The sequence below is a fragment of the Delphinus delphis genome, chromosome 2 (assembly GCF_949987515.2).
Source record: "Delphinus delphis chromosome 2, mDelDel1.2, whole genome shotgun sequence".
Classification (NCBI taxonomy): domain Eukaryota; kingdom Metazoa; phylum Chordata; class Mammalia; order Artiodactyla; family Delphinidae; genus Delphinus; species Delphinus delphis.
In genome coordinates, this window is record NC_082684.1 from 31656534 (window position 1) to 31670837 (window position 14304).

At 36.7% G+C, this 14304-nt stretch overlaps 1 protein-coding gene across 3 annotated transcripts in view; it reads right to left on the reverse strand.

The window, feature by feature from the left end:
• PCNX1 (pecanex 1) overlaps window positions 1-14304 on the reverse strand; it is a 171014-nt gene that overhangs the window by 114807 nt on the left and 41903 nt on the right. For all 3 annotated transcript variants that reach the window (XM_060004314.1, XM_060004313.1, XM_060004312.1), the window contains exons 3-5: window positions 10968-11073; window positions 6822-6867; window positions 5577-5666 (exon numbers count right to left, since the gene is read on the reverse strand). In XM_060004314.1, the coding sequence (XP_059860297.1) occupies window positions 5577-5666; window positions 6822-6867; window positions 10968-11073 (242 nt within the window). The remainder of the gene's footprint in view (window positions 1-5576; window positions 5667-6821; window positions 6868-10967; window positions 11074-14304) is intronic.

The window sequence follows — 14304 nt, forward strand, 5'->3', positions numbered from 1 at the left end:
ATGAAATATTATTGTCTTATTTATCATAACTAGATAGGAAAAATACAATAACAGATTCTATAATAAGTTAGACTCTTCCCAGTAGAGTTACCTTAAATAATAAAAGCATACATTTTCCCTTAAGACTAATATAAAATAAAAATGAACTACTAGAAATACTTATGTACTTTAAAAAATCTAATGTAGATTAGATCTAAGTAATTAAAAACTTAGAGGTACCCTCTAGAATGTACCATATAAATTGTGATTTATAAATGACATATTAGGTTTTATCTTATGTTTTAAAGTCTTTAAGATAAGTGAAACCAATGTTCTTTTCATTTGTCCAAAACTGTGCCACTGTACTTGGGTTCTTATATTCTCTAAAAACCCAAATTTAAAAATTAGTACTGTATTTACTTTTCTGTAGTATGAATTTATAATGTTATTTCTAAAAACTCTCTATATCCCTAATAAGCAATTATGGGATGGTGTAATAGTCACATTTCAAGGATATGAATTTCATAAAACAAAAACTTAACTGAGTAAGTAGTTGAAAATCACTAATTCTAAAATACACAAAAGACTTTTTAAAAAATACTAATGATCAAAACCAACTCCTTTCCAAGACATTAATAAAGCAGAAATTTAAATTTTTCATTTTAAAAGATGCAGCCAAACTTGCTTTAATACATGTGTTCTTTTCAGTGTTGCTAAATAAATATACCATAATAAGTTTGACTTTGTCAGGAAGAACTTTAGGTGGTTTTAGGAAACTTCCAAGTAAACATGTCTTCTTAGACATTTTTCTTACTGGTAGCAATACCGTCAAAGACAGCCTCAAATCAACCCAGAGAGATACTATTTTTCATCTAATTAAACTTTTTTCCAGTGACAGCTACCAGTAGTGTTCAGGATAAGAAAAGCATCTCACATACTGCTCATGGTGGTGCAAACTAGCGCAACCAACCTTCTGCAAAGCAATTTAGCGACGTTGCCAAAAGCCTTCAAAAATATACTTACCCTTTGATCACTAACTATTTCTAGAAATTTTTACTAAAGGATAAAAATCATATATGTGAATAAGGTTTTAGAAAAAGGTGGTTCGTCTCAGGTTGTTATGAAACTCCTTAAAACACAAAACTATAAAAATGTCCAATAAAATGAGGTTGAATAAATTACATTGTCTAGTAATAACACCATGCAGGCACTACAAATGTTTTCAAAGATTATGTAATATGAGAAAATACTCAGAGTGAAAAAGATGGCACTATATAAAAAATATGACTCCAGTCTGTAAGAGTTAAAGAGAATACTAAGGGTATATGTACGTATGTTTGTAGGAATGTTAAAAGTAATATACCATATTTAGCCATAAAAAGGAATTAAGTCCTGACACGTGCTATAGCATGCAAGGTGAAAGAAGCCAGACACAAGAAGCCGCATATTACAAAATTCCATTTATATGAAATGTCCAAAATAGGCAAATGCCTAGCAACAGAAAGTAGATTATTGGTTGCCAGGGGCTGGTTGAAGGAGGAAATGGGGAGTATAATGGTTATGGGTTTCTTTTGGGTGTGATGCAAATGTTCTGGAGTTGGATAGTGGTCATGGGTACCCAAATCTGTGAATATACTAAAAACCACTGAATTGTATACTTAGCAGGGTGAATTGTATGGTATGTAAACTATATCACAATAAAAAATAAGGAAAAAAGTGACACGAAAAAATATTAACAGTTATCTCGATGGCAGAAGTGTAAATTATCTTCTTCCTCATACTTAACTGTATTTTCTAGAACATACTACTTTTATAAACAAAAATCATTATCTTCCTCTTCTCTTCTAGATCATCCCCATCAATTATAAAAAACAAGCCGTTATTTCTCTTACATTCTTAGAAATTCCAAATCTCCTCCTTTGTCCTCACTTCCCCTGCAAGCTATCACCTCCTACCTCTGATCTCCTTTACAAAAATTCACCAAAAAGTAGTCTATATTCACTGTTTTCAATTCACCTCCTCTGCCACGTATTCTAGTCCCACCCCATTAAGAAGCTTATCAAGGTCACCAACAACCTCTACGCTCAGTCCAATGGTCAAGTCTCAGTCTCATATAACTTGGCCTATCAGCAACATTTGACAAAGGTGATCACTGTACGCTCCTTGAAATGTGGGGATACATACCTCTACCTCACCAGTTGTTCCAAATGAGTCTCCCGGATTTATTAGACTGCAGTGGCTCAGAGCTCAACAGCTGGAACTCTTCATTCTTCTATCTATACTTTCTCTTTTGTAGGTCTCATCCAATTTTCTGGCCCCATAATAACTGAAGTTCAGAAATACGTGTAACTAGTTCCTGCATCTTCTACCCAGCCCCGGTACTATACAGGGATGGACTAGAGTTCTGATCTTGGGTAGGGAAGACATGAGTGAGGCTGGGGAGGGAAACTGTAGATAACCCCTTCTTAGAAAACATAGAGCACACATCCCCACAACCTCAGTTTTCTCCCAATCATCCTGAATCATGTTGATAAAATGAGTGCCAACTAGTCAACTAACTGCTAACTAACAACTAACTAAAGGTCACTGTCCTGTAAATCCAAACCAGTCAGAGAGCCAGAAGAGCCCCCGCTGATATTTAAGCCAGAATGAACGACAGCCACTAGGTGGTGCCTAACCGTAGCCAAGATCTACAGGGATTTGACTCAGGGAGCCAGGCTGCCTCAACTCCAGGCCAGCTAACCGTAGAGGCTTTCCCTGTTAGGTCATGAATTTCATGTTAACCCAACCCCACATTTGACATAACTGAATTTTTAATATTTATACACTGAAAACTCTTAAATTTAAAACCTCAACCCAGATTTCTTACCCAAAATCCAGACCTATCTAATTATCTACCAATTACTGCTGCTTAGAAGTCTAACAGCAACTCATACCTGATATGCCCAAACTGAACTCCCTCTCTTGCCCTCCACCATGCTCTCCCCACTCCTAAATCTGCTCCTTCTCAGTCTTCCCCCTTTCAGTTAATGGAGACTCCATCCTCCCCATTATTTAACCCCAAAATCTTAGAGTCATCTATGACTGCTATTTCTCTCACACGGTATTTCCAAATCCATCCACATATCTCTCATTAAAATCTGCCACACACAGTCAGACCACTTCTCACTACCCTGATCTGTGCCCCGATTATTGCAATAATCTGCTAACTGAGCTCCCTGCAACAGCCTTTGCCCCTTTTAATATACTCTCAACACACAGGAGCCGGAACAACTGTTAAAATGTAACACAGATGATGACACTTCTCTGCTCAAAACGCTAGATAGCAGTTCATCATCTCACTGGAAATTAAAAGCAAAATCTTTAAAATGGCTTTTACAAGACTGTAATTTGGCCTCACTTACTCTGTACCAGCCCCACTATTTCTCAAACCTGACAGGCATGTTCCTGCTTTAGGACTTTTGCCTGTGCTGCTACCTCTGCACCGAGGCCGCCTTCCTCCCAAATACCCCGACAGCTCGCTCCTTCACCTCCTTCAGGTCTTTGTGCTTAGCCAGCTTTTCCCTCAACCGTTCTATTTAAACTTACGATGGCCAGGGCCCCCAGCACGCCCCCTCTGTCTCTATTACTACATCTATATTTGATTTATAATAGTATGTTTCCGTACTAGTAGTATGGAAGCCATACGGGTAGAAATTTTTGTCTGTTCACCCATTATTTCTAGTACTTAGACTGGTACCAGGCACATATGAGTACTCAATAATAATTGTTAAATGTGAAATACGTGTGAAAATGTTACATGATGAAAGCAAGTTATAAAACTATGTAAAAGCAGTATTGCATAGTGATTAAAATTAGGATTTAGAACTCGATTTGAACTACAGAACTGCCACTTTGCAGATGGGTGACTTTGGGCAAGTTTCTTATAACTTTGCTCTAAGCTATGATACACTCATCTGTAAAGTGAAAATAATAACCGTATTAACTTCAAATGCTTGTTGTGAAGATTAACTGAGTGAATGCATATAAAGTGCTTAGAACAAGACCTAAACCAGGGTTTGATAAACTAAGGCCTGTAGAGCCAAAGAGGCCCTCTGCCTGTTTGTAAGTAAAGTTTTAGTGTAACACAGACATTCCCACCCATTTATACGTTGTTTACGGCCTCTTTCACTCTACAATGGCAGAGCTGAGTGGCTGCAGGAGAGACCACGTGGCCAACAAAGCTTTACAGAGGAAGTGTGCTGACCCCCCACAGGGCAACGGTATGCACTCAGTTACTGTCAAGCACCATTATCTATGTCAATATGTATCTGCCAGGGTAGATTTATAGGACTGTAACTCCCAACGTACTTGAACAAGGTACTTTCCAGAGGAAAATAAAGAGACCTATGACCCGTAATGGTAGTGGCACTAGCCCCTCTAAGATCACTATCGAGTTTCTGAGACACTAATGATTACATATTATAGAAAGGAATACTGTAATTCTCAAAGAGATTAATTCGCCTTTCCTTTTTATAAGAAAATAGCTTCCATACCATATAGTATGTTTAAAAGTATTTTTAAGGGGAGAGGGGTAGGTTGTGAGGGGTGGTCCACAGAAGCAAACAGTGACGAGGTACTGTAATGCCAAAAAAGCAGCTACAGTGATAAACCTAGAATGCTAAGTACCAGGAACAAAACATACTTGCAAGAATTAAACCTGGGTAAAACATTAAATTCATGGGAAAATGTCACAATTCAGTGATCTATTTGTAACTTCAGAAATAAGTTTCATAATTCAGTACAGGAAATTTATCACCTTGCCTGCCTACCAAACATCACCCATAAGCTAATAAAAACAACAGGCTGGAAACAGGGAGACAGGTTTCTAATCCAATTTTGGCTCACTGATTATATAACCTAGGATAATCTCCACTTGAAATGGGTATGACATATCCATCCTTTTATGTCTGAAAATTAAAAACCAAACTTGAAAATGTGGCAGTTCTTAAAAAAAAAAAAAAAAAAAAAAAAAGGAACTCTATAAAATCCAAAATACTCATTTATAATGGAGTTGTATAAGGAGAAAAAAAAATCACTTAAAACCAAAATTTCTATTAAAGATTAAAAATCTGCTACAGGAAGGCACCAAGCTGGAAGCAGACAGTTTCTCAGTAAGTCCAACAGCAAGTTATTTCTCTGTGAAAACACATTGTCATTTCTGCAGTTGGGCAACATATACAGTAGTTGGCATTTAGACGTCATACTGAATGGAAGAGAAGAGTTTTACATACTAGGTTATCACTAAGCTAAGCAAGATGCTCTGACCAATTAAAGGAATAGCAGATTCTTATCTCCCATCTGACATTCATTCTGGGGCACATGCTCATAAAGTTTCCCTGTTTACTTGGCAGAACATGTGTAGCTGAATTCCAGAAAGCTGTAAGTACTTATAACACTGTGTTACTGTTATGCTAGCAAACCATTTTATTTTAATGTTTCTAAAAAATACCATATTAAGTTATTATAAACTTCTGCCAAAATATGAGCAGCACATTCCACAAACTCACCCTGGTCACGATAATACATAAGGGCATCATGAAGTAAAATGTTCTTACCCTGTTCTTCACTTCCTTCCTTACAAAGACTAGAGCTCTGGCCCAGACTTAAACTGATATCATCAGAAGTCTTAGCGGTGTCTGTATCTCCTACAAAGTGAAGAGAGACCCATGAAGACATTATATGAAAAGTAAAGGCCGTACAGGGTGGCATAACAAGGAAGGACGTGAGGGAGTACAGTAGATATGTATTAACTAAAGCAGTTTTTGTATCAAGGGCTACAATGATGGGAGATGCATTAAACTAACAGGAAGTATCGTGGACTGTCAGCTCACATAATTATTCTCATAGTGCTACAAACCAAATACGGAAAGCTTCATAATATTAGCTAATACAACTATTTCTTTCAAAAGAAGTTTTAAAAAGGAAATGCAAGTCATGTAATAACAAGTTGAAACAACATAAAATTCCCTCCCAGGGAAAATTAGAGAGTTATAAAATTATAGGGCAAAAATAACAATGAATTTATCTGAAATAGATGTATTGAATAAAAGGGATATATAAGATGTACAGGAAAGAAACTTTTTTTTAGTGTCTCATTCCTGCCCAATTTAAAGGTTTCACATTAAATTAGTTTTCTATGAACCTCATCAAAACCCATGAAAATATTTTCCCTCAAGGCAAAGAAGTTTCTTAAAGATCAAAATTTATAATTCATACAATGTAATGCAAATGGTCAAATACTTTTATGAAATTTGGATGATGAAAGGAGACCACAATTTAAATCAATTAATCTTTAATATAAGATACATAATTTTGGGCTTCCCTGGTGATGCAGTGGTTAAGAATCTGCTTGCCGTTGCAGGGGACACAGGTTCGAGCCCTGGTCCGGGAAGATCCCACATGCCGCGGAGCAACTAAACCCATGCACCACAACTACTGAGCCTGCGCTCTAGACCATGAGCCACAACTACTGAAGCCCACACGCCTAGAGCCCGTGCTCCACAACAAGAGAAGCCACCGCAATGAGAAGCCCATGCACCACATCACAGAGTAGCCCCCACTCGCCACAACTAGAGAAAGCTCACACACAGCAATGAAGAGCCAATGCAGCCAAAAATAAATTCATTAAATAAATAAATGTTTTTAAAAGTTTACCATAAAAAAAGATACATAATTTTATCCACAAAATAATTTCAAAAATGATTTTTCATTACACGTAAATATATGATACAGTTATCTTTACTAGAAACAAAAAAAGAAATGGGAAGTCAGAGGTAACTTTCAGGTTAGATCACACCTACCTTTAATAGTTGTTGCTGTTCCAAGACGAGAGGAACCAGATCCAATCTGAAAACATGACATGAAGTAAACGAGATGCTAGCTACGCCATCGGCACAGACTAGCAAGATTATCACATGAAATTATATTATCAAAACATGTTATCAGTCACTTTCACCAAAAGGCCATGATGTATCAGAGCCGCACTCCCTGTCTGCTGTGGCGCATGCTGCGCATCTAGTACAGATCTGCTGAGACACTGAATCCCTCTGCGTACTCAGGACTGATGGAGCCCCCAGGGCAAGAGTCTCTAACCTCGAACAATCGTGCCAAACGGTCATTGTCATTTTTATATTGCATCATGACATGTGCAAGTTATAAACAAAAGCAAAACTAGGTGTTAAGTCTACCTGAAATAAATTTAGACTTATCAGGGCATATAAAGGGAAAGTTTGGAGGACATAACATACTAACAAAGAGCAACCCAAATTTTACTTTCAAATTGTTAGTAAATCAATATGTTCTTTCCTGAGTTTCAGACAGAAAGTAAGTACTTCTTTGTAGGCTGCTATAACATATTTTTAAAGAATAAAAAAAAACTAAGCCATCTAAGAAAAAGGAATTTTTAGCACAAACTCTATAAACAGAACACTAAAATCTGCGGAGCTTTTAGGGCTTATATTCAAGATGGTATAAGAAGTCCCTAAAATTTCATAACCATCAATTATTATACTACCATAAAAATCATAGAAACACCACAAATTCCATGAACACATTAAGGAAACCAAATATAACATGACAGTTACTAAATCAACAAGTCTGAGTAACTCTTTTTATAACCTGCTTTCAAGGGATTCAAGAAGAAAATAGGCAAGCAAATTTAACACCTTACACTAAAATCAAGAACATTCATATAATACTCATATTTTGCCAAATCTTTTCTTTCATTGATTCAACTGAAGTATACAATGAGAAATCTGGTCAAAATATAGGTTAATACTGACTTTGAAGGGGCATGAGGGACTTTCTTGGTCTATATTTGGGGGAGATAAATACAGAAAAGCTTAAGAATAAAACATAACCACCCATTGTATCTGTTAAGATTGCTTTTGTCACCAAATAATAGAACTCAACTAATTAGGTGACTTAAAGAAATAGTTTTATGTTTGTCATCTAAGTTTGGAGCTGGTTTAATAGCATTTGTTCAGCAGCTCAATAATATTAGGGCTCTGGACGGCAGAGCCTAATTGTCTAATTGTCTGGACGGCAAGTAAATGGGTGTACACATATGTAAAAATCTACTGAGCCATACACTTAATAAGTGTATACTACGCTGTATAGAAGTTATATGTCAGTGAAAAAGTAAGTAAAAATAAGCATACACATACAGGTTAAAACTGCTAATAAATTCTTATGTAGCCAATAAAAAAAAAGAGCTTGGCAATAGTTTTTGAACTGTTTATTAAGTTTGATTCTCCTGATTTTTCCTAATTTCTGCTTTCAATTAGCCATAAAAGGCACTGCAACTAGACAGAAAGAAAAAGGCCAAAAAAGCATTTTACTGCAAGAGTTTCATTCTTATAACACCTGCTAAACAAGTTATAAAACTAACATATGTTATTTATCTACTAGAGTAATAAACATGTAACTTCCTAGACAGAAGTTTAAAAACAAGTAAGCAAACAAAAAACACCATTTCATGCCACCCTTCTAAGAATTTAAACTTAAAAAAAAATGTTTTTTGAATATGCGTACGGTAGTCATTTGCTCACAACCTCAAAGTGTTCTCTTTTTCTTTCCTTAACAAGCTTCCCATTTTGTTCAAATGTTGGGCATGTTATCTTCTGACTTATGAGAAGAGGGCCCAGACTCTGACCTAGGTGTGTGCTCTAGTTCTGCTCAATGAATGTATGGGAGAGTCTGCTGGAGGGCTTTGAGGAAAGACCTTTTCATGTCTGAGAAGATGATGAGCAAGGACAACTCTGCCCCACACTGTCACCTGCTTCTTAACTTTTCAACAGGGTCATAATTGAAGCTGCTGTGCTCATCCTGCAACTCTAAGGAAAAGCCAAAAGAACTAGGGAAATTCCAACCCAGAGCCCTAATATTATTGAGCTGCTGAACAAATGCTATTAAACCAGCTCCAAACTTAGGTGACAAACATAAAACTATTTCTTTAAGTCACCTAATTAGTTGAGTTCTATTACTTGGTGACAAAAGCAATCTTAACAGATACAATGGATGGTTATATTTTATTCTTCACGCTTTTCTGTATTATTTAAAATTTATCCCCCCCCCCAAATATAATGGAATTGTGACTGTTCACACATGAAACTATAAGGAATTGAAAATATAAACCACAGTGCATACAAATAAAAGAATGCAATACAGTCCCCAAAATGTCACTGCAGAAAAACACTTAATAATATTAACATTCATGATAGAGTCAGTAAAGAGAATCAAGTTCCAAAGAACAGCACACTAAAATCCCTCTTTGTTTAAAAAGTTTTTTTGATTGTGACATTACAGATGATTTTTATTTTCTTCTTGTTATTTGCTAACTTTCTAAAAATAAACACATTCAGAAAAGGAAAAAATTAAGAAAAAAATGATATCTTCATACACTTAGAGGTAAAGTTTTTACTTAATAGGTTTGCACAAACTAAGATGGTCCAGTGTTTCTTCTCTTTGATAAGTGCCAAAGGAAAGTCCAGGAAGGATTATGGATGTCAGAGAAGAAAAACTACTTCCAACTAAAAGAGCAATCAGGCAAGGCCACCTCCTCCATGAAGCCTTGCCCCTCTCTCTAGCTGGAAACAATTACTTTCTCCTCTGAAATCTATAGCCCCTTTTCTGTACCATTCCTATGGCAACTATTACTTTGTATCTTGTACTTACACTTACTTGGTAACATATATTTATAACTTCAGTTACTTATAGACATTTACTAGGAAATTGCAAACTCTTTGAGAGTTAAGACCCACTCCACATCCCGGACAAACAAAATGCCTTAAATACCATCAGGCACTAAAATATTTTAAGGAAGATAAGTGATAAAAGGGAAGAGAGGGACGGGGCGGGGGTGGGAATGGAGAGTAGAAGATGGAAAGGAGAAGGGTAGCAGTGGCAGAAAGGAAAGAATGATCACAATGACTATGACAGAGCTACTGTGTTCAAGGAGTTCACTATCTAGTACAGAAGACATTTATATACAACTATGATAATGTGTAATAAGACCTATATAATAAAACATGTGTGAGAAACATGGTGTGTCTATATTGGTAATATCTCTACCGATATACAAAAAGCCCAACTTTACTTCCCCACTTCAGCTTCCCTAAAGGATAACAATAATTATGCCAATAATTCCTTTTGGTATAAAACAGTATAAAACTAAAACACCAAAATCTAAGTAGCACAATAGCTTCTGACACCTGTCCTTCTTTATTCAAGAGTTAATAGTTTAAGGAAAACCAATTAGATGTGCTGTGCATTTAGGTGCAGACATGCAATAATTACATTCAAGATGGGACACCCTCCCTAAAACAAGTAGGGCAAGTTCTAATGGACATGATGCCAAGGGTAGAGTTACCAAAGGTGGCTGGCCATTGCTGTGTCCTTTTGTCTGTCCTAACAGAAAAAGAAAAAGAAAAAAAAAAGGTGTGGCTCTTCAAAATTTGTTGCAAAAGTATAGGCTTATTCCCCAGGGTAATCTGATGTTGCTAATATTTGTCAGTAAGAAGAAAGGCCAGGTTTAATTAAGAATATAAAATGTGCAGCCATATTTAAGGACTAAGTCATTTCATTCTATCCACAGAGACTGCGAAAAGCACAAGGGATAACCTATATGTCTCCAATACAGACAGACACCATGAAGGTAAATAAGCACACACTAGGAGCTAAAGTTCCTAAGGGCACTCACCACAACTGTCTCGATCAAAACTGCCCCTGGGCAATTAGCGTGTGGTATGTGCTCATCAACAAAGTACTTAATTAATGTGAAAATTCTATTTAAAATAATGGTAATAAAAGATAATCAGTAAACAATCAAAATATTATTAATCAGCAAGATAAACCCAAACACTGACTGACTGTTACAGACAAGAGAACACGTGAGACCACCATCAGGAGGAGGGAAAAAAGCAAAATACAACAGCACAGGTTCCTACCTGGTGGCCTGGATCAAGGCCAGCATAAGAATTTCTTGAACTGCAACCAACTGGGGGTGTGGCCTCTCGAATGAACTCAGACATTTCAATGCCCCCACCAGGATCACTGAAAAGGAGAATAACTGTCATTATTCTGACACCAATGGTTTTCCTTTTGTTTGTTTTTTAAGTTATTATCTTTTTTTCTGTAAAACTAACAGGTTCAGATATTTAATATAGCAAATTGAAAAAAATCATTCTTCTTTTATAAGTCTGATAAATTTGAACTATTTTATAACCATGTCACTACTCCGAAACATTTAAAACTCTCTCCCAAACTGTCTATATCCAATCCAATATTAGAAACTGGCCTTGATTACAATTGTACCATACTAAACATAGCACATATTTTATGATATGTGCCATAAAACCACTCTAGCAAAGAAATTATTTGCCTTTTGTTTCCTAACAGCAAAGAGAAATTGGTCAGAAAGTAATCAGATCTTTTTTTTCAATTTATTTATTTTTAATTTTTTAAATTTATTTATTTTTGGCTGTGTTGGGTCTTCATCACCGCACACGAGCTTTCTCTAGTTGCGGTGAACAGGGGCTACTCTTGGTTGTGGCAGGCAGGCTTCTCATTGCGGTGGCTTCTCTTGTTACAGAGCACGGGCTCTAGGCGCACGGGATTCAGTAGTTGTGGCACGTAAGCTCAGTAGTTGTGGCTCGCGGGTTCTAGAGCGCAGGCTCAGTAGTTGTGGTGCATGGGCTTAGTTGCTCCACGGCATGTGGGATCTTCCTGGACCAGGGCATGAACCTGTGTCCCCTGAAATGGCAGGCGGATTCTTAGCCACTGCACCCCCAGGGAAGTCCCAAGTAATCAGATCTTACACTCCTCGATCTCTCCAAGAGCACAGTCTGATTGAGCTGCATGATACAATGACGAACATGCATGAGAGCAATTATCCTGGTCAAGCTATCTGTATCTGTATTTCTTAAGTTAACAGAATTTAACTAGGATACTAACTTGTTTCACAGAGCTGGGAACCTAAGATTTCAGATTTGCATGTGTAGAGTTAGAAGGCACAAGTTTAAAAAGTGAAATGATGCTATGTAGTAAAAACAGGCATTAGAAAGACAAAAGAGAAAAGTACTAGGTTCAAAGAACTAAGGAAGTCCACATACAGAACTTAAAGATAACGGGATCCTAAAATGAGGAAAAAAAAAAAATCACACCAAATTTCAAATAACTTAGACAATTAAAAAAAATTTTTTTAAGTTGATATGTTGTATTTTCATTTTTATTCAGTTCAAGAAATTTCCTTTTTAGTGAGGGAGCCACTCGGCATACGGGATCTTAGTTCCATGACCAGGGATCGAACCCGCAACCCCCTGTGGTGGAGGCGGGGAGTCTTAACCACTGGACCACCAGGGAAGTCCCCTAGACAATTTTATAATAAAGTTCCTCAAGAACACAACTTTTAGAACAATTCAGGCCTAAAAGTTATCATAATCCTATTTTTGCCCAAAGATTTTTACTCATTCTACCTGGTATACAAAGTCAGTCAATAAATTTTTTAGCTATTATTATCAAGGATAAAAGCTCTAGTATATATGCTCGACATTATTGTGGACATAAGCTATCTTACCATCTAGCATCTAATTCAACCTCCTGGTTAACAACAACAAAAAAAGCAACTCCAAATTCTTCTGGTGAATCACCTCATCCCAATCTCTCATATGGCTGTGGGTAATGCTGACCCCACTCTCAAGTTTAGGGGTAAGCTCTACTGGCCAAAGTCAATCAGCATATCCCAATCTCTTGGTCACAGCAACTAGTAGTTCTAGAACAAGCACATGACCCAACTCAGGCCAGAAATGTTCTACTGTTGAGAGAAGAAACTTCTCTCTATCTGCTTGTCTTAATGCTGAGAAGATGAGTCCTGGAGCTGCCGTAGCCATTTTACAACCATAAGGGGAGAGCCTGTCTAAGAAGCCAACTAAAAGAAAAGCATAGCCTGGTAAAGGGCACCAGAGTCATGAAGCTACTTGAAATTCTGCACATTGCCACATCTGAAGACATCCCTTAAACATAGACTTTTCGGTAATGTGAGCCATAAATTACCTTAAGCCTGTTTGGGTGGGGATTCCAATAGCTGCAATCAAAAGATATAGGCAAAATACAATCTGCTTACAAGTTCACCTTCCATTTATGTACTTCTCACTATAGCTGTTTGAATTCTAGTGTGTTTTTTAAATTAATGGTCTCATAACTACCGTGTCCCTGCTTGCTCATTGGGTTTCTAACTCCAAGCCATTGGCTACAGTTAGCTAATGGAAATTACCTCTCTAACTTGTTACCCGTTTATAAAAATAAAACATAATGGAACTCAGTTACAAACATGATGGCCAAGTCCGCATACAAATGTCCCTGTGTGAGAAAAGTGGAGTATGACCAAATTTGCTGGCCATTTGGTGTTAAGTCACACGGCTATCTAGATCAGAATGAGAAATATTTTTCTTATTTGGCAAAATCTCAAGTGTGTATATACAGGCAGCCGTCACCCACTGAACTAGTGATGAGTAATAACCAGCAATACTGTTAACTCCATTGGAATGCATTCTCTAATTAAGATTGTAAAGAAATCAGAAGATGGAGGCCAAGGTGAAGACCAAGGAATAAAATGTTCTATGTCACAGAAAGGATAAAGTTTATACGCATCAGCTTTAGTGATATGTAATTCACATACCTTACAATTCATGCACTGAAACTGTGCGATTCAATGATTTTTAGTACATTCATAAAGTTGTGCATCCATCACCACAGTTGATTTTTAAACCTTTTTATCATCTCAAAAGCAAACCCATTTAGCTGTTACCCTTCCCACCCCTCCTCCCCCAGCCCTAAGCAACCACTGATCTACTTTCTGTCTCTATAAATTTGCCTATTCTGGATTTGTTTTTTCATGTAAATGGAATCACATAATATGTGGTCTTCTGTAACTGACTTCTTTCACTTAGCACAATGTTTTCAAGGTTCATCAATGTTGTAGCATGTATCAGTGCTTTATACCTTTCTATGGCCAAATAATATTCCATTGTATGGATAGAACACATTTTGTTTATTCATTCATCAGCTGATGGACAATCTTACCCAGTTTTATACATCACTTCTGATAGCAAGTCTAAATGATTATAATTGGAACATAAAATTATTATTAATAACAAAGCAAATATTTACTAAATACTTAATACATTCCAGTCATAGGGTTGCGTGCTTTATTTCCATTTTCTCATGAAACATTCCCCTAAAAATCTATGATATAAATACTATCATCCTCATTTTACAGATGAAAAA